This window comes from Tenebrio molitor, chromosome 3 (genome assembly GCF_963966145.1).
Source record: "Tenebrio molitor chromosome 3, icTenMoli1.1, whole genome shotgun sequence".
NCBI lineage: Eukaryota > Metazoa > Arthropoda > Insecta > Coleoptera > Tenebrionidae > Tenebrio > Tenebrio molitor.
The window spans coordinates 21,896,568-21,918,587 of record NC_091048.1 but is presented as its reverse complement, the minus strand read 5'-3'; the positions used below and the strand labels follow the sequence as shown (position 1 = coordinate 21,918,587).

At 38.6% G+C, this 22,020-nt stretch overlaps 1 protein-coding gene and 1 long non-coding RNA gene across 7 annotated transcripts in view; one reads left to right on the top strand and one right to left on the bottom strand.

Annotated features, from left to right (window-relative positions):
* nmo (serine/threonine-protein kinase nemo) overlaps positions 1-22,020 on the bottom strand; it is a 38,633-nt gene that overhangs the window by 13,367 nt on the left and 3,246 nt on the right. For all 6 annotated transcript variants that reach the window (XR_011157636.1, XR_011157637.1, XM_069041796.1 and 3 more), the window contains exons 2-3: positions 410-539; positions 3-58 (exon numbers count right to left, since the gene is read on the bottom strand). Coding sequence is in view for 4 of the 6 variants with exons in the window: in XM_069041796.1 (XP_068897897.1) it covers positions 3-58; positions 410-539 (186 nt within the window). In the remaining 2 variants the exon portion in view is untranslated. The remainder of the gene's footprint in view (positions 1-2; positions 59-409; positions 540-22,020) is intronic.
* Positions 12,929-13,655, top strand: LOC138126121 (uncharacterized). The gene is made up of 2 exons (XR_011157639.1): positions 12,929-13,139; positions 13,193-13,655. It is a non-coding gene; the product is annotated as an uncharacterized lncRNA (long non-coding RNA).

The following is a 22,020-nucleotide window of genomic DNA, read 5'->3' as shown; positions in this document are numbered from 1 at the left end:
ACATTTCCTGGAAGAAATCTAAGTGAGGCGGCTGGAGGATGTCTAAGGCGGAAAGAACCTGAAAAAAGTAAACAATTAACCCTTAAATAGCCTAAATGAAAATCAACAGCGCAGCTTCTAATAGCGATGGCGGACAAAGTCGCTTTATGCATCGAGTTCGCTGAACTTTTAATTATCATTCTCGGAATTAGTACAAGTGCACCCTCCACATTTTCACTATCCATTTATTAAATAACGAATCGAGCGAGGAAAAACCTGCCGCCTGACACGTGTTGATACTGCTGTGCGTTTCCACACCGAGAAATATTGCATGATGCCCTATCAGAATCGATAAAATCACTACCTCCGATCTGAATGAATCAAGCGATGCGGGTACCGAGAAGTGAAGCTGATTTGATTTGTCACTTACGTTTTCGTGTTTGAAAAAGCATAGCATTTTCAGTTCTCGAAAGACTCTTTTCGATGAAACTAGAGATTGGAACACATTCGGTAACTTCTTCAGGGCGACCCTCCTGCCGTCTCGGGGATCCGTCACGGCCCTGCAACAGAATTGCCAAATCAAAAATGTTATCGTTCCTCGTGCTAATCTTCAAGAAAATATGCGACATGTTTGTTGATTTCGAGCGCACCTGTTTCGCCAGATGCTGGGAAAATATGTATTACGCCTTTAGAAAACTCGAACAAAACTGAATGGCAAAAACAAACGAGTTCTTGTTTTTATGAGGCGTATTTTGGATGAATTTTTGTCGCAGTAGATTTAGCACACGCGGAAATAGTATCAGATTTTTAAAATTCTTTAATCGAGCCGAATCTACGTATAAACTTTATTTGAATTCGCAATTTTTGTTGACAAGAAATAAACTTTTTCAAAAACTGCTTGTTAAAAGTTATCAAATTCAACATTTTTTCAGTTTCTTACAATAATTTGTTCTCATAAATGTCACTAAACTGACACAAGGCTCTAAACTTCGTATTAGTTGAAGGAGCTTATAAATAGGTTATATGATTTTAAATTTTGGTCTATACAACATTACACCTGGGACGGGGCAGGTCAAATTGATTGAAAGTTCTTTTCATGGTAACAGCTGTCATAATAAGAAAATGAAATAATATGTCACAAGTGTGAAGTAGAGCTGTTACAACTTTACTTCATAACAAAACCTCAAGAAATAGTTCATACTACATTAAGAAAGTACTCGTCAAAAGGAATTATTAAGGTAATAATACGTGCGTCTGCTTTGAAGAATCTTTGTTGAAATTATTTTTGGTGATTATTAAAAAGAAAAAATCCCATAAAATGTTTCCTGTATAAATTCGAAGGATTCTGCTGTTTTAATAATAAATTCTAAAAATAACATTTGTTTTATGGCATCACAAGCATTTGCAAGGGATCGACAACAAAAGAAAATATTTTTGACAGTGCTTTTTCATTAGAAATCTTAGTTGCATTACAAATAAAAAAAATCTGTAACAAGATTACATCATTTAATTTTTAATCAACAACAAAATAAGCATTTGTTATTGCTGTGATTCCATTTTATGACCAATCCAACGGTCACACAACAAAATGTGACTTGAATAAAGTACATTTTGATATTTTCGGTTCGAAGTTTGGTCGCAAAGTCTAAACCAAAAAGAACAAAATGGAAAAATTTCGGATGTTTAATTCTTTGCAGATTAGACTTTGTGATGAAACTTCGAACCGAAACGACGTGAATTCCACTTTGAGACCAATGGATCGTTCACGTTCTTCTATTTTAATATTGATTAATTTTGAATTTCTGAGTATTGTTTTGTTTATTTGTGTTTTCTTCAAAAATATATTTGTTCAATGTTTAGATGCCAGACAAGATACGCAAAAGCGAAGTCCGAAAACAATAAATCCTTTACAAAACGTAAAAGTAGCGCTAAATAAAGAACGATAATCTAAAATAAGAAATCTTAGTACAAGCTTTGTTACACATTTTAAAGATAAATTTAAATTCCTTGTCTTGTCGGGTTCGATACAAATTAGGACGTTTATTTATAACAAAATACCGACTAGGCCACCCAGGGAGTCCATCTGCATAATTAGCTCGATTTTATTAAAACTTTAATGATTCGTAGCTTTTAAATGCTGCTCTGATAACAGAGAAGGCCGTTGTGATATTCATTTTGGTTGGATGTGGCACTTTCGAGCGATGTTTATACCACATCTGCTCTCGATAAAACCCGAAGACCTTTCTTTGGTGGTCGCAGTCCTGGCAAAAACTACTTTTCAGAAAAATATTCTTTTGTGTGGTACAAAAAAAAAAAGGATGTAGACACCAACTTGCCCGTTGAAGTGAGACCGTGCAAGGATTTTTGTGTATAGAGAACAGGTTCAATTTTACAGCGCGGGCATAAAATGAAAGGTTCTGCAGCGACCGGTTCACCACTGGTCGACGATTTGACCAAATTAGAGCCGCTTTGGATCCATTTCAGACACGTGTTATTAGATTATTTGTAAATCTGTCTGGTGTTCGCGATACTGACCGGAAGCGAAGTTCTACTCCGACAATTGAAATTAGGAGAACAAAGAAAATACTATCGGCCTTGAACCTCCCCGTCCAAAGCCGGCTTGGATATTTACCAAGTTCAACATCCTTACCTCGGAAATGCTAAAAATACAATAAAATGAATATGCGAATGCTTTTTTTACGTTGTACACAGCCCAAAGCGTTCAAATATATATCACTTGCGCTCCTTAAATCACGAATATTGGCTTAGGTTGTGTCCGCGGTCGCGCATTTTGAACTTCAGGACCTCAGGATAGTTGCGGTGCTATTTTCGCATGGACCAAATTAGACTGGAAAACGCATTCGTCATTAATTTACGGCGAGCATCACAATAAATCCGAAGCCGACGTAAATCATCTCCGACGAGCGGTCGTCAAGTACCGGTCGATGCTTCGATTTCAGGATTTTACTGCGGAGGATGAAGAATTGAAGAGTCTGGCGGCTTTGTCGAAACGTCCGAATTCAGTCGTTAGTTGGGTGTATGTTGTTGAACGGTTAACAAAAGAGGTACAGGTAGGGACGAGTGGTGGGCTATGTGGAACACCTGTCCATCCGCCCGCTTTCACCCAAAAATTCATAGAGCACTGTACCCACCAGGGTGAACCGAGAACTTTGGTCCTTGTTAGGAACAGGTCGGTGGTGTCTGACAGCCTCGTGGGTTTAAACGGAGAGATGGGCGATAAGTTGATTCACCCCATGCACGCGGGTTAAAAAGCTTCAGACAACCTTTGTTTGGGTGCATGTTATTCGAATCATGACCTTCTTGACTTCCGTCGTATCGCGATCGGCGACATTGCTTCCTCCATGACGGGAATACATCAGAATAATTAATCGGAAGAGGTTAGGTCCACTCCAAGCGGTGCGTTGAAAAGCTGCCAAACTCGACTTTTTCTAACGTGCATGTTGGTGTGTTTTTTGTTACAAGGGCACAAGGCCCCTGGCATGTTCCCACAGTTTCAAGGTTGAAACCCACCCGATTCGTCTAAGAAACGTCAAAGGCCCCCAGCTATTTTTACCTGCCAGAAAAATTCGCACCTTGCTCTCCTCCCAAACATGGCAGTATTTGGCTTTGTACAAGAGTCTGTCTAAAATTACTGCCGCTCTTCCGAATTCGGGTGCAACACTACGAAATCCCGAGTTAAATTTAGTCCGGGAAACTTCTATAGGGAATGTTCCACAAAGCGCTCTCTAAATAACCCGACATTCATCTTCGGCACAAAGAACCGAGTTCTTTTCATATTCACAATAACATATGCGTGCTGCTTTCACGCGGGCCGGAGAATGCGATGACCTATCTTTAACTGATTATCGAGTGGCAAGACAAGCGCGCCGTTTTTATTCGGTCCGGAACGGCTCCGGGTTCCGGAGCGTCGTTGGCATGCACGGCGGAGGGAAGCTCGCGTCGAACACGTTTTTTCCCCAAGGTGTTCGGCCTGGAGTTCCAGTAAATCAAGTCGGAGATGAGCACTGGTGCAGCCGGGGCAGGACGACCGTCCGTCTAGACGGCAGCAGGTCGTCTTGGGTAGACAAAGACCGGGGCGACCTGCCAGTGGCGTACGTGCCCCCGCACAGGAATCAATAAACGCCATCACGAAGTTCAAAGAAATTCCACAAGGTCATCCCACTTGCGTATGGAAAAACTGTACACGTTAGGGGTCCAAGTCGATATCACTCGTCATATCGGGGGCTAATTTCGGACTAATGTGGCGTTTGTTGCGACCACTAGGACCTTGGCCGATGGGCACATTAAATATCTACGAGGTGAACCGACGAGACCATGATGGAATCATCGATGTCTCATTTTTGGGTAAAATTGTGACTGTCAGCAGAAACGATCAGGCCACGTTCTCGTTACACTTTTACATTCATCAAGTTGCGAAACACACCTCGATTTGTAGTTTTGTCGTTAAATTGGTCGACTAAAAAATTAAAAGTCGTTAGATGCGTGATAAGTAAAGTTGTACCATTGCAAAAAATTAATGACTCTTGAAAATGTACTAAATTAAATAGTTGCGGAGTTTAATGGTCCCAGTCATTCATGGTTGACGTCAAAGTTCTAGTCACCCATTCCGTTGAAATAGTATTTTGATTGCAATTATTCCACCAATCCAATTCGATACAGATTTACGGTTCAGCAGTCGTTCTGTAAGGGGTTATCCTTACCTGCTCTAACGGTTCTCGTTTAAAATAAACACCAATTCTTATTCTGTTACTTAAGTAGAATTTAACAGCGGGACAGCTCCGAACGTATAGTTTCTCTAACGATAATTAAATTATATGGGTTGAATTGCCGCCCGAATTTAAGGGTCGTTTACGACACTTCGTTCGTGTGACCATCAGAAACGACTACTAACTGGACGGTTGGAATTACATTTTTTATAATTATACTTACGACACTGATAGTATCTGCACTACATGAATCAATTATGTGATTATTTCACTGAAAATGTTTCTAACGCGCAAAAACAAGAGTCACGCTAACTGGCTTTTTAACAAAACGTATTTTTTCAATTGTCAACCTCATTTCAGAACCTAAATTTTCAAAAAAACATTTACCTGGAAATGTTAACGCTTTCTCAATGTATCTGCTCAAAACATTCTCCGAAACGCATGTGTCACCCTATGTTTATGCAGAATTTAACAATTCATACCAGCATCTTGCAGTTCACTAAACTGAAACATAATACGGGTGTCCCACGAGAGCGACTATACGACGAGAGAAAAACAGAAATGTAGGAGACTATTTCTTTCAAAAAATTTAATCCAATCAGATTGCTGCCAAATTTGAATTTCAACCAATGACAAGCAAACTACGGCAAATAAATATTAATAAACTAGTGCAATTATTGAATATTGCACTAGTACATGAATATTCGCTTCTATCAAGTGCTTTTACAATTACAGCGAATAAATATTCATAAAATTATCGCACTGGTATATGAATATTCGCTCTGTGCATGTCATTGGTTGAAATTCAAATTTGGCAGCAATCGGATTGGACATATCTTTTTCAATGGAACAAATAAAAAATATTACAGAAAAATGTATTCTAATGTATTTTTGGATTTATAAATTTATTCTTCTGCCAAAATATCTTTTCTGCATGCCAAACTATCGACATGATGTTGGGCAGGTATTATGTATTATGTATCGAGCGATCAAATTAATTTGTAATCGAGTTATTCATGAATCCGAAATCGTATGTCGTTTCTTGAACAAAAAACACAGCTTAAAACACAAGTTAGATCTGGGCATATCAATCGAAAAGACATACGGATTCAAATCCATGGATGACTCGATTACAAATTAATTTGATCGCTCTTTATCACTGGCGTTCAAATGAAATCCTGGGTTGGGAAGGCGTTGGAAACCGTCAATTGTTTTGCTTTTTTAAAGTGTAAATTGACAGTTGTAATTAGAGCATGTTGACGGCTAACCTAAAATTTATGAACAAAAAATCTTTCTTTCTTTGCGATGTTTTACATTAAAGATAGAATAACTAACGACTCCTATTCTCGAAGCAAATATCTAAGGGCACCCTTTGCTAAAACCAAACATGTTCAATTATGTGCCGATTAAACATAAATAAGGGCCGGTTTATTCACCTTCAAGTAACTTTATTTGAACGGTAATTACCATGGATCTACCAATAGCAGATTCTAAATCATAACAACTACTGGCCAGATAAATTTACTTGAAGGCCGGCCTTAATGTCATTTGTGTTAAACGGCGGAAAATTCAAACTTTACACTTTTTTACTTTTTTCAACGCCTACTCAGCCCAGGTTTTCATTTGAACGCATGATACAAAATTGTGCAAAATTGCACATATTTCCAAAACAACTGATTCGACTGGCACCAAAATCAATAGGCCTTGCGTCCTCACTATGACAAACATTTTGCAGAACCGGTGCATTTCTGGAAAAATTACCGCAAATGAAGCAGAGGTTATCGTGAACAAAAAAAAAAAAAAGAACAAAATTATGTATATGTATTTCAGAAATCACTGATGCGATTGGCATCAAAATCAATACGCTTAGAGCCCTTAGTTAGACAAACATTTTTGCAAAACGAAAAAAAGTCGATACATTTTTGCAGTGGTTATCGTGAAGGAAATCATTTTCACAAATATACACACGCACAAAACGTCTTTTGTTTATGTTCTGAGGATAGTACAATCAGAATCTGACCTTATCTCGAACACGATTTTTCGATATCGGTCAAAGAAATTTAAATTTAAAGAAGTTTAAACAATAACAAATAATTATGTTTTAATTGTCTTAACAAAGGTATCGAAAAACTACGGTGGTTGGTATAATTAACCCTTCTACCTTTTCGATTGCTAAAAGGTTTACAAAACTGAATAACTACTGACTGCAGTGCTATATAGCAAATACAAATGAAAGTTGATGGACCACAATAACTCTTTATTGATTGCCTTACACCAAACACACTTTTTTCTAAAGCTAACGCGCGTTTCGACATCAAACCTGTCATCATCAGAGCGACGATAAAAAAAAACAGTAGGGGATTCAATAAAGTGTTGTTGTTAGTAAATCCATTAGGTTAATTTCAAAGTGATTTAGTAGAGGACATCTAGTACAGACATTTCGTTTTTCCTGTAAAAACCTTAATCTCACTTGTTTGATACGATTTCCACAAGAGTATAATTTTTCATATTTTCCAATATTTTATTTATTTGAGTGTCTACTCTTGATACGTACTTACAATAGTTAATATTTACTAAACATCGCAACCTTATCTCAATCACAACATTTCACACACAACATGTTTCTTATTATTATTTTTCAATCGGATGGGTGCAATGCAATACCAAGGTTGACATAAAAATTTCTTGTGGAAAACACGGACTAGTCTCAGGAAGGTTTTATGACAGAAACCGTTTACAAATTGAAGTATATTGGCCCATTGGGTACTGTTAGGCAAACAGCAAGTACCAACGCTTTATTAACTGCATTTAACCTTCAAAACTGACGGTTCAAAAGTGCCGATTTATCTGCTGTTAAAAAATTCATCTGCATTGTAAATTCGGTCGCGATTTTCCCAAAGACATCCTTCCGGGAACTGAAAACGCACAGGTTATCCTTGGCGAAGAAACCGTGGAAGTGTTGTAAAACGTTGTAAAACGTGGGAATCGATAAGCCGACTTCTCCATAAGAAACTCCAATTTGAGAAAAACAACGATTAGTGGTCACGTATTTTGCGAATGTCATGCTGCTAATTATTTTCATCGTGTTTACATAATTTCGGAAAAAATCAGTCGATGACGTCTTTTCCGAGACTACGACTGTCATTTACTGTTACAAATATAGGTTTTCCTTGGAGGCGCGACACGTGTGGCAGGCGTACTGACAGGTAGAGCATTTTTCCGAGAACCGCAGATAATAGGTATTTTTGCATCGCACAAACGATTCACTTTCAGCACACTTTAACTTACACCTATCATCGCAGCTTACAACCTAGTTAATAAGTAGGTTTTCGGACTAAATTTATGCCGTTTCAGACAAAGCTAATGCATGTGTTTGTTCAAAGAGTTTGATACACACGGTTCGATTACACTAATAAAAATGGGCTTTTCCGACCGGTAACGCAACCTGAGCCATTTATTGAAACAAAAGCTTATGTGTAATAGGTTTGAGTGCGCTGACACTTAGACACATGCCTTATCTAATTATTACTATTTTTAATGATAATAGATTGATCCTGTTATTTGACGTGTGCAAGCGCAACGACCTCTGCGCGACCAACAAAACCATTTCAGTATCTGACGTAAATCTAACGTTTCGTCTTTCTAAATCTAAATTCATGTAAATCGATGATTTACAAAGTGAAATGGACTTGATTTGCGGACTGAAATGGCCGCCGTTGCGCTCACTCATATAAAATATCCTACATGACACGGTATCTTTAGACAAAAGCGTGAAATCGTATGTGTTTCACTACACATTGTTCTAGGCAAGTTTCTTTATTCCTCATCAGATAAATATATTTTTACTGCTTATTTAACTGGATTTTATGTTTCTTTTGGCACTGTCGTCATAAATATTCATGTCCCACCGAAATTATGCATTTATGATGATCAATCTGACCCATCTCCATTCGGAAACACAGGTTTCGATTTGCCGAATCGAAAAGTGCGAGATTAGTAGAAAGAACGAAAAAGGGAATCATTCAATTATTCACAAGACTGGAATTTCTATTCTTGTTTCTTGTATTTTTCACAAACGAGCGCAAACGTTAATTTATTAAAACCACGCAACAAGCACTGTTGCTACAAAAATGGTTTAAACAATGCTTAAAGATTTAATTGGGCAAGTCTAGACTGCGATTGGTCGTAACGAGTGTGATTTTTACAAAACAGTTAAAACACGTCGTCACGTGTAATAAAGAAACTTTCTGCGAGTTACTAATTGGTGATCAGACGACGATCGAAGCGCAACTTACAAAAAAAGAACGGCGGCGCAAAAACGGGAGTAAATGGTTTTGGCGTCGTACCACTCCAGCACACATGGCCAAGACGTTTTCCAAAAGCTCTTCCAGTACGCGACGGCGTGTTACGCTACGTCAGGACTTATTTACAGTTACACTGTTAAAACTAAGTGTTGCGTTACGGCGTAAAGATAACACATTAGTTGAAATAACACCTGACTGCATTTACCGTTTTGTTTCCCTGAGACAATAATTCTGATAAACATTCACGCCGCCCCTTGAAAAGTCTACGGGTGTTTGTGGGTGGCATCGGCGGTGGTACATTTTTCGCCCAACGCTCTGTCTCCTATAGATTTATATGATTGCACACGCCTCATCTTCCACCCAAGTATGAAGGATTTATGTGATTGTGAACAATACCAATTTCCTCGACGGCAGACGGCCAACAAGGATGCGTTCACCTTGGGTTCGTGTCGGTTTTCAGACTTCATGTCACGGAGATGGCTTGGTATATAATTTGGAAACTGGCGAGAGGGCGCACTGACCCGTTCGATATAGCATCCCCGGGTATCGAACCCGAGCCCATTGCGCACCCTTACTGACGGAGAAGATTTTCTAATACAACACGATCCCCGTCAGATTGATAACCTCAAAATTAAATAAAGAACGCCGATGCGTTACTTGCGGACGAGAGGCCATCCCTCATCCCGCATAAAATCAAAGCTGGCGTTAATTATGCAAAAAGAAAAAAAAAATCGAGAGCTTTCGACGCTTTTGTTGCGCCACCGCTGAACCTACTGGCCTGAGACTTTTTGGTGCGTTTGATCAACTCTGCTTTTGCGGTGATGTGTTGACACATGCACCCAGTGTGATGATCTTTTGAATTTTGACACACGATACGACAAAAATGATTTGTCATTACGTGTGGGTCAAAAGTCATCTTGCAGATGAACTCGAAAAAAGTGTCGGTCTGTGCACCGGTGCCAGCTTCCAAACATCATCGCTTTGATAATTTTTCACTCGAAAGAGCACCATTTCAGTTGCCAAACAGCGAGCACCGAAAAAACTGGTAATTTACCAGTGGTCTGTTGACCGGAAAGGCAAAGTTGAAGGAAGTGCTTCTGGTCTAGATCAAATTAATTGTGATACAAATTAGCGGTGCGTTGAATTCGAAAAGTTCTGAATTGGTGTGTTTCACTTTTTTATTATGCTGAACGGTTGAATGCTGTGAGAATTTAAATTCGCGGGCCCGCAACGTCGTCCATTTAAAACTGGTAGATTAGCAATGACCTCCTAATTTTGGTATGGATCTCCGGCGTTGTTCTCGAGGATGCACACGTGTCACCAGGAAGGAAACTCGAACTTTTCTCAGGGAATAACTTTGAATATCAAATTAGCTCTGCATAGTATCGCGTACGTGTTTCATGACTCGCGGAATAACTTGAGATTATGCTTTTCTGAATCGGATGTGGATATTAAAAGTGTATAATTATATTCTAGACCGGCTCGGAGATGTTTGCGTTCAGCGACCTTAAAGTCTTTGCTCGACCAATGCCACCAGGTCTTTTTGTTATTTCTCCTCGTCATAAACCTACAAAGCACCGATCGATATCTGCGTTGCTAAAAAAAATGAAACATTAGGGTAGTTGCACAAATGAAAGGGACGCCGCCACGCTCAGATGGGGTCCAAGGGTTGCCACCCCCGAAATCCGAACTCCCAGATTGCACACTACTAATCACTACTTCCACGCTTTTCATTCGAGCAAACAGTTGACCACCACGAGCTCTCCCTGTGTTTACTGATCGGTTATTTTTGGAAATTAAAATCCACACTGACGTTTATTTTATAACGGATTAAATTTACAAGACGGAGTAAACACGTCAACGCAACATAAATTGAACAATTATTGTAAATTATTGATGATTTACATCAAATAAATATCGCGTTTGGTGTATGAGGTAGGCGCGGTTTTTGCAACCCCAATAAATAATCGTTATCTGCAACAATAAGTAGTCGGTATTTTCCCGAAAGCTGTTTGGTAATTGTAATCGATTGTCGGGAATGACTGATGGGAAAATAATGGAAACTGAGCTTTTAATCGTCAGGGGTCCTTCGAAACGGAGTCGGACGAGTCTTTCGAAAACAGCGAAATAAACATTGCGACTAATTAATTCTTCACTAAGACGACAACCCAATTAAGCTATCTAAACTGTCCTGTGCAATCGACAACGTGGGGTAATGTCAATTTACAGACGAGGTGACGATATGACGCCATTTAAGTTGCAAAGCAGCCATGGTTTTCAGATAAAAAATAGTGGAATTTTCGCCAAGACAAGAATAGGTCTTTGTGGGGAACGATAGACTCAAAGTTTTGCATCTACAATCTGTTTCATAATCAAAAATCCACTAACAGTGCATTCTACCTCGAAAATACAACCGACAACGTCGCCGACTTTTGTTTTTAGTGTGTCTGCAAGTGTCAGAAAAAAGTGGGGTTATGAAAGAAAACTGTTGGACAGTCGTTTTGGTCCTAGTTCATCGTGTTTTTTATTCTCATTTTATTATTTCACTCAAAAAGTATGATATGGTACTGGTAGCTAAAACCTTTTTGTACATAATAATTATTTTGTGTTTCATTTCAACAGTTCAATGTCAAATTTTGGCGGGAGGTTGAGCCAACCCAAAAAAATTAAACTTTTTCTAGGGATTTCTTTTTTCAACAGGTGGTGGATTTTTGATTTTGAAACAGATTATATAAAGTCCATTCAAAAATCAAAAAACCACCAACGTCCCATTTTCCTCGATAATTACTATCGGCAACGCTGTCGAGTGTAAAATTTGGTGAGACTTGTAATTTTGAGGTTAAATGTTTATGAAGTGTCTTGTTTTTCTGGGCATGTTTAAGTAAAAATAATAAGAATCAATAAATAAATGAAACATGCTGCTAATAAAACAATATAAACGAAATTTAATTTTATTTTGAATCAAATAAATGTCATAATTTATAGTTACCAACATAGTATGAAAAAATATCTACCTAGGGTTTTTTAAATTTTACCAACCTAAAGCAACAGATGGTGGTTTCTTGATTTTTGAATGGACTTTAGTCCTTTTTTTTAAATCAATTATCAATGTCAAAATTCCCTCAAAGACCAGGCTGTACCACCCTAAAACCTTTCGTTTCGGGACATCTATCATAAAATCTCCCCAGATCAGGTTTGACGTTATATCAGTAATTTTCAAAAGTCAGAAAAGTTTCAGGTGTAACCAAATTTTATACCAAAAGACAAGAAATAAAGACGATAATGACACTGAAAAGTGCAACTGAACATATACAGGAAAATGGGAATTTATTTAATGGGTTATACAGAGCGCCCAGAAATGTGGTAGCAAGTTTTTCGATTGGCCCCGCAAGATGACACTTTTTTACAGAGACCTTTTTTATGCATGGCAACGCCGCTATCTAAATTGAGATAAATAAATGTCAAGAACTGTCAAACGTAAACATTCAAATTTAAATTTTGTTCAAATTGACCACCATTATGCTCAATGCATAACTGAACCCTTCGAGCAACATCTCGACAAATTTTAGTGCTCAAATACGGGGTAAAAATTGTTCGGAAAATATCCTTAACATATTCTTTTGAAAAAATTCAAAAATTGAATGTTGCAAGATTGAACAAATTTGGCTTTTTGAAAGTGCCATCTTGTGACACTTTATGTAGAAGTTGCTACCAGATTTCTGAGCGCTCTGTATAAGCAGTTTACCTATTTATTTTCAGAATCTAACCCCCAATCCGAATATGATTCTGCGGAAGAGGAACGTCCTCAATTGGTAGATTTCCCATCAATTTTTTCCAGTCCTCTCTAATCAGTTCCTCGCAGTGACGAACCCATATATGTATTTAAATTCCTCGAATATGATGTGTGCATTTTTACTGCAATTTAGCATGGTCGGTTTTTCTGTCTGCATTTCTTCACGTAATCTAATCATAGCCAATTTTTCTCGTTGTGTTAGATCCTTGTTTTCGGAAACTCATTTAACTAATTTAACTCATTTAATCTAATAACTATCAAATAACCAGTGGCTTATACCAACATGACAACCACTTTGACAATTGATTTTTTTAAAATGAATAATTTCAGCTGGAAGTATGTAATGTCAATTTCGTACTGTGTAGAATAAAAAGAGTCGTTCTTTGAAGGATGTCCCGAGGAGTTATAAAAAATTAAATCGAAGAGCTTCGCAAGGATAATGGCCGCAATAATACTGGTGTAGTGCTTCGTGACGTAAGCGAAGTAATTTTTGGAGCAAGACACCATCATTTTATTGTGATTATCCAGCGTTCCGAAAATCGCGAGATCACACCGTAAAACCTTTTCTCGAAGCTGTCCGAGAGAAAGTCTCCCAGGAGCGGCGGATGAAGTTTTCTTGCGCTGCAACAAAAAAACCCTACGACGATACCCAGACGCGAAACAAATTCTCGTGATGTACGAAATCGTCGAAAATTTTACGGTGGCAGTGAACGTAAATTAATCAACATGACACTAAACCGTTTAAAACAAACATTAGAAGAAAACCATTTGCCATTTCACACTCGGGCCATCCTCGGTTTTGTGTCAACAACGAGATAAAAACTAAAGATCTGAATAAATCAGTCATGGGAATGGGTCTGTCGATTAATTCTGGGCTAAATTGGCTGTTGTAGATTTTTGTCAGACGACGAGTCGTGGCTTATGAGTTCGTCTGGTCTTGGCGGAGTCGAAGCGCAACCAAAGGAAGAAAAGTTGCGTGAGATTGTTTATGGATACCTAGAAGTTTTTTGTAATCCGCGCCGGAAGCTATGCACTAGTTAAATATTTATAGGCGACGGCGACATATGCTATTTCTTGGTTTTATCAGCGCCATTAGTCGTCGGTGTCTGCGTAACGGAACTCCACTCGATTGCTCGATCGGACTGTTCGATTTTGCCCAAAAAAATCCCACTAACAGTATTCGGAGTTATTACCGGTTGCACCTTTGCGCCGTCGAAAAAAGACCGTCGCGACTTCCTCGGGATAACTGTTACGTCGGTGGCCGTAAGATGTAAAAGTATAAAGGCGCCGATCGGATTAATAATTCCCTCATGTTTGGTAAAAACTGAAAGGCAGGTGGGAACGTCACCTGCCCAACGGTTAACAGTCGATTAAAAAATTCTGTCGCCGTGTGATTTTTCCGACGCCATCACCTGCACCTCCTGGACCGATTTCGCCGGGCGCTCGTCGCGGAAATGTTACAAAGGTCGCCAATTAACCTTGGCCCTAAAACTGCTAACAATGGGAATACATGAGGAAAGTATAAAAATAAAAGTAGAGCCACGAGTTGAAACCGTAACCATTGAGGCAATCGTATGTTGTGTCATAAGTCAAAAGTGTGCCACTAGGTCACCTGCCACATCTTCCTTGGTCGCGGGGAAAATGGTAACAGCGATTTTAATGGTCATGATTTGACGACGCTGATTCCGCACAACACACAACCAGACCGGGTAAAAAGGTTTTTTCTGTTCTCGTTTTGGGAAATTCTCGACAGTTCGGCAACGAGGACGCCAGCTGAATCACATTTGACATGATTGGTCGCATGATTTGAATAAAAATCGGTTAAACCCTGGATACTGGATTTGCAAAACAGATTAATTAACAGCTTGATGCCAATTGGTGGCCGTGTTCTACAATTTTTGCCTTAATTTATGTGGCAATTAGCTACTGCTTAGCATTTAAAACGAAAGCGGAAAAACGTGGTATTACACGAAACGACCCAAATTCCGCAGTGATGCACTGTCAAAAAATGGAACTTGTCTTGGGAACGCGATCGATGCGTGTTCGATCCGATGCCGGTGGGAACACCGGAAAATTGCCGACTTTTCCGCGCGTACTGGAAAATAAAACCCATTCATCAATAGCGACGAACTTCCAAGCAACTACATGAAACCAATTGCCTCGCCAATTGCATTTAACAATCGACAATAATTAACTTGTTGATTCACTTCGACAACCTGACCAAATGCATGGGAAAAAATTCGTGAACACAAAATTGTACTGCTTCGCAGGACGTACAAAAAATTGTTGTTCGATTTGGAAAAACAACTGCTGACGTTGGTTGGCGCAGGAGGAACAGAATGTCAAGTTCCACACAAGTCCCCTATTAATTGTTGCATTTATCAGTACTACTATTATGATCATGAACCCCTAAACCCCTCCTCCTCATCAAGTAGCATCGATCCAGGACACCCTAACGTTCCTAGTGACGTCACGGAGCCGGCGTCGCAAAGCTGTACAGTTTCAAAACTTCTCCCTTTACAATTACATCACAGCAAGGCAACGCAATCACGATTTTTTGAGTAATTATCTGCAACACGTTCGATGGAAAGGAAAATTCAGCACGGATAACCTCAGCCCGAACTAGATTACCATTTTCGTTTGTACGTTCACAACATGGATCTACCAGGGTGGTTCACTGTTTATTGCTCCAGGCGCTGAAGGAGGCGTTGATCGAAAAATGAAAAACTCTTCACCACCTAATAAACATGTGAATTTGTTTGATGTCTCTTCTTCTGTATAAGTAAGAATTCAGTTGTTCAGCGGTGTTTGTTTTCTTTTCTTCAAAAACGTCGCCGCAAAAACTCAGTAAGGATATGACAAAAGTATTAGGTGAATCTTCGCATCAAGAATTTAAGAACTGGTTCATAGGTTACACCAGTTGGGAGAGAATCTTGTGAATATGGAATACACACCAGGTGCTGGACACTGAAGAAATGTGACAAAAAACACCAATTTGGTCCACAATCGACGAGTCACAATGGAATTTATAACAGAGTTGTGGCTATTCTGTATGTAGCGTAAAATTGCACAATGAACTAAGCTTAAAAAGGTGGCTGCCCGTGGATACCGGAACAGAAGCTCGTTCAACAACTGACCTCTCAGGCAAATTTAGCAATCATTAATCACGATACGGACAAACTTCTTGAAAGAAAGTCAAAATACGAAACTGTGGAGTGGAATGGCAATGGCTTCAGCAGGAAAAGTTTTTTGGGGTCCTGATGGAGTGCTTTTGATTCATTATTTATTTGCATTGTAGACAGGATATAATCAGAGAGTATTAAGCTACCGTAATTTTTTAAATACCCAATGCTATCGATTAAAAATTGAGAAGATTTTAACAATTTAACGTTGCTGTTGTTCTTGCCGGTTTCAAAATAGTGACGAGGCAATTTCCCTATTCACTAGCCCCCAATGACGATGAAGTGGTGATGGAGGTAAATGGGTGACTTGAATCACCAAATGTGTTGGTCTTAGCTTAGGTCATCATCTTAAGAAAAAAAAATGTTTGGATTTATCTACTCTTGTGCTTGCTTCTGTCAGAGGCAATAAATAAATGATGAACCACCCTCGTATATCAATTTGTACAGCCACTAACATAAATAATGCCACGACCGACATTGCTGCATGTCCGGTGTGGATTATCGGACAACTATGACTTGACATTCTGTGATCGATTAAATTGCTTTGTCCTTCCATAGTCCAGCAGTCGGTGTAGACACGTCCAGGATTGATTATTACAACGCTATATACAGAGCAAAATTTAATTGAAAGAAACCGTCTATGAGAAACTATCAAGATCTTACGCTTAAATATCAAAAAGGAGTATAATTTTGTAGACATTAACTTTGCTCAGAAGGTGGTTAACAACAAAATTAGTATTTGGAAAATGAAGCAAGCATCTGGAACATTTTTATTTTTTGTGGAAATTTTTTAAGTAGAATCTTGAAAAGAATTCAGTAATCTTGTTTACTTGTACTTTTGACTTATATTTTGGATGTGTCCATAATTTGTAATTCAAATAAATTCTTCCGTTCGTTTGAAACACTGATAATAACATGTTTTCGAAATTTTGTTAAAAACGAACTGTTTGACCCGTTCTCTTCCTATCAAGCCTCAATAAATACCTCGAGGATAACGAGCAAAATTATCCGCATTTTTAAAGCAAACAGAACAAGTAGTTTTATTTCATTTTCTAATATGGAAAATTAATATTGATTTTTCTTATGCACGTTGCAATAATAATGAAAATGAACCTAGAAAAACTGGTTTAATTATATTTTTCAATTCATTCTGCTTGGTAATAAAATGCACAATAACATATCGTCTGTGGCTTTGGTCTAAAGATAATGTCCACAATCATAGTTACTTGTATATCAAGGCCGCAAAATCATTCTTTAACGTAACGAGAGAAAAATTGTCGCCGAGGCCGCTTGCGGCCGAGGTACGACAACCTCGAGAATGTTAAAGGTTTTCGCGGCCAAGGTGTACACAACATTTTCTGTGCAACCGAAAATTTGTAATTACATATTATAAAACGAACAAACTAAAGTTACTCACTGTCAATAAATACATATAAATTCGGCTTACATGGCGCTATAGAAATGACATAAGTAAAACAATTCATTTTGTAAATAAGTAATCGTAAAAATGTCGGAAGAAAATTGTAGTGAAAGTGATGTTTCAGTTTCGTGTAGGTACTCCCCCAGAGTTAAAAAGTATTTTATTTTTCACTTTAGTATAATTGCATGATAACTCCTAGGATACGAAATACGTAAACATGTCCATAACAACCGGGATATAAAACAGGGCGTAATAAGAATAAGCGGGCGTAATGAATTCATAACGCCCTCATCAATTCATAATTGCAAAGATGCCAATTTTTTTTTTTTAAGAACACGTATAGTGAAAAATAAAATCTTGTATGCACCACGGCGTCACCGAATGATTACGCCCATCGAACGATATCCATCTCTCGGGCTAAAGCCCTCGAGCTGGATTTATCGTTCTCCGGGCGTAATCATCGTTGTAACGCCCTTGGTGCATAAATAGCTAATAAATTCTGGGGTTTCTAATTTCATACTCGAAAAATCTAAATGACAGTCTTACATGGAAACTCTGATTTGTATCAAATATGTATGTATTAAAATGACGTTTAGTTTAATTAAAAGCAACGGCCGCGAAATTGGATTTCGCGGCATGTTTTAGGTAAGCGAAGTGCTCGTTTCGCGTACGGTTGCAAGAAAATATATATTCTTTACTTGCTATGTAATTTTGTTTTGTGTTGTTTTGTTGGGTTCCAACGTATGTACCTAAGATAATTATTAAACTGAGTATGCAACTTGCTACAACACCAAAAACAGCAATAACAATTTCTGATACATATCACCATAAACGCGTAAAAAATTAATTTGTTGCAATATTAATTCTTCAAATATTTTTAGTCAAAGTGACAAGTAATGAGTAAAATTGAAAAAAAAAACGAGACATAATGAGGATAAGTTTTTCAACCTTTATTTCGGTTAATGCAATGAGATTTAATTTAATTTTTGAAAGCACAAAAGGTGCTCATGTTTTTGTATGGTATTTTAAATTTTTGCAACAATTTTTTTATCCGTGGCTTCACCATGTAATTTGTGAAAAGCTTTAATTGGGACTTGAGCAATTAGTCCACGCAAAAGTACATTAGTCCCTGGGTTGGTTATCATGTTGCAAGCTGAAAGCTCGTTTCGTGCTGACAAAATTTCCGTTTCGGTAAAAAATAAAGATAGTATGCAGCTATAATCAGCTATAAACTGTAATATACCGTAAACAAACTAAATGTTATGGCGAGGGCATACATAATAAAACATTTTTAAACAGAACGTAAGCCGAGCAACGCTTATCAAAATCATTGGGAACGTTACCGTAATAACTCAAATCAGACAAAGCCCCACCGTGTCCTGTTTACAAAAGCCGACGAAAGAGACACGTGCATCCTATCTATGCAGCAGTAAAACGGGAATAAAAAATCTATAATCCTGATTTAGTGAATGAGAATGGCTTGATTTGGACAATAAAATAAGCTGGCCACTTTAGAGTCTTCGGATGTCTGACAGGACGAGTGGCTGTGATGCAACCGAACCAGTCTAATTGCTAATAAAACGAATTATGTAAAGATTAGAGCACGTTTGATCGAAAGCTGTCCCCGAGTGCGGTCACCGCGGGCCGAAAAAGAAAAAAAACCGCCGACCCCTATAAGCATCTTGTATACGTGCTGGTAACATGTTTTCACCAATTAAGATACATCGAGGTACTATTTCTTTGCGTGCTTTGATCATCTTACGTCGAGAACCCATTCCCAATCAGACAGATGTAGAACCACCTGCCCGAAGACAACAGCTGGCTGCGCCCGTACGCGCCCTCAGCGGTGTTTTTTTCTTCTTGCGAGCCCACCAGATCACTTTTTAACCACTCCGAGTCGTTTACATACACATGGTGGAGTCGACTCACCGACAGCATGCTCCGGAATTAATTAGATTTATTAAAAACGGTCAATCGACTTGGGGGAAAAAACGACGATTCTCTCTGTGTCGAGTCTGATCCTAGCTCGGAGCATTTGATGTTCGGTCGCGTTTCTCAGAATCGACCGCTAGTTTTGATTCTTTGTCCTGAAACCAGATCTAAAATCTACCTGGATCGGATCGTAGACAACTAGTCGGGTACTCTGTGCAAAACTGACCGTACAAACAGGATTATATCCTCGTCCTAAACTAGAAACTGTACGACTTGTGGCGTTATTGGACGTTGCTGCCGACGTCCAACTCAAGGACGGTGGACCTGCAGGTACCAGAAAAATGCAGGCGGTTCTGCATTTTCTGAAAAACTCGAATTCCATATCTCGGAATTATACTCGACGAGCGTGGGTTCTTGGTGTCATTTTTGCTCGCATCTGCGCCAAATTTACGACGCTGCCATCTCACCAAAGGCTCAATGAGACTGTTACGGCTTTAATCTACCTCATAAACAGGTGGACATACGTCCCGACTCTCGTGAGAATAATTTTCAAAAATTTTTTTCCACGATTGATCGCATCGTTTGCTTAAATTTTTGCGGTGGGCATTAATAAAACTCACCCTTTATCCCGTATAAATAACCGTGTCAGAGATAAATATGCGTTTCACAGTTTAAACTCATGATACAATTTTGTTTTGACTACGTGTTGCTTCACGTGTGAATTTACAACCTGTCAAAGAACTAATTTTTCCATTTCACACTCATTTCTGACCCGCGCCGCCCTCGACAACCCCACAACGATTGAAATTTTTACCGAACGCGGATATTTATCACAAAATAAATCTCGAAGCTTTGATCTCTAAAGACTTTTGATGTGATCAAGTGATATGCGTCGGCGCATACGAATTCCTTCGGCTGATCAGTTTTCACCCCACGTGAAATTTATAGACGGACTGCTCCCACGCTCGCCTAATTAACAGTACCCGATATTCCAAGAACATTAATATTTAGTGCTTATAGGTGCTAATTTCGGCATCTGAAACAACACTTTTCAATTATCGCAACGTTTTCGGCAGAAATTAGCGTGCGCCCAGGTGCACACCCTTTTGTATTTTACCAGTTTATTTATACCAAGTTAGAGTTTTTTCAAATTTACATAACAACTTTTCCCCTTGTCTTTCAAGCGTTAAATAACAAAGGTACGTTGGGTAACACCATCGACTGTAATTAAAGTTCTGCTAATGTATGAAAAATATCCAATTAGATTACAAATAGAATATGAATATAATGACGAAGTGCTTTAAGTAGAAGCGTAATGACTGCCGCAGGAAAGGAATATGGAACGTCAATTCAAACTGGAAAGAACTGTTTCAAATGAGAAATCTCTAACGAACTAATTCAGAACTTGCAATGTTTTCCGTGAAAGGTCAAATTGTCCAACGCATGACACGATGAGTGTGCATAATTTAAGATGTAGATGCACCAATCAAAAGTACTGAAATTTCAATTTACGCCGAAAATGTGTCTGTTCCGACAGGACTTTAAAATCACAGTTTGTAAACACTTCGGTATTAAAAACGTTCATTTGCTACATGACACTAACGTTAGGTTGTTAATGGTACATAAACTAACTCGTTATCAACGTTGGCAAAAACAAAGCCACTTTAATCCCGCATAAAATACCAATATTATGCAATATATCAATTGAAATTCGAAGTGCACTGCAAGATAACCCCAGCTTTTATTACGATCTATTATAAAGTGACATTCCGGAATCGATAATAATTGTTCGGTGAGGCGCCACATTCCCTTGGAGCACAAAGAGACTTTACCTACTTCGGAATTAAATACTTGAAACCGAAGGCCTAAAGGCAGCTTAAGCAAAATTTATAATTCATGACATTTACAGTCGACTACTTTATAACTCCGATCGGAGCACTCATTTTCTAAGCTACCACACAAAGGACCCTCAAGATCCGTTTATTGAAGGATAAACGACAGTACCATCCATTGTCTAGTGGTTTGGTGACCGGTTGGTAAACGCTTATGATAATAATTCTGGTTAGTTCGATTATATTTCATACCGATATGTACGCACGATAATTACAGTATTAAACCACGCAATTCATTGCAGTCGGACAGGAACGAATAACAATAATCATGATCGTCAAAAATACCGTTACGATATCGAAAATTTTTAAATGTGCTCTACGCTGTAGGTTTGAGTAATGGGTGTCGCGATATAAATTTCAAAAATAATGTACGTGTAGCCCACCACATACCAAGTGAACATCTGTTTGCAAGCGTAATTTCTCGTCGAGAAAATGTTTTTAAAATCTCGTGCGTAAACTTTGAAAATAGATGTTGGTTCTGAAACAATACCTCACTAAAAGAGCACGATGTTAACAAACACCGCTCAAGGTTTAGTGTACATAATTACAGTGCTTCGTGGATAAAGTGTCCTAAATATTGAAAAGAAACTCTTGTGCAATTCGCTGCCGGGACCGCTGCACCTGTCAGGACAACGCACGGTTTCCGAAAATTTCCACCTTCTGTTGTGGCAGGAGAGTGTCGGGTTCAAAATCCCCAAATTGTTCGGGTTCCAATTAAAAGTTGAACGTTCACCACAAAAGAGATGTGAGTTATTCCCTGCCAAATTTCCGCCAAGTTGAAACCGTGACTA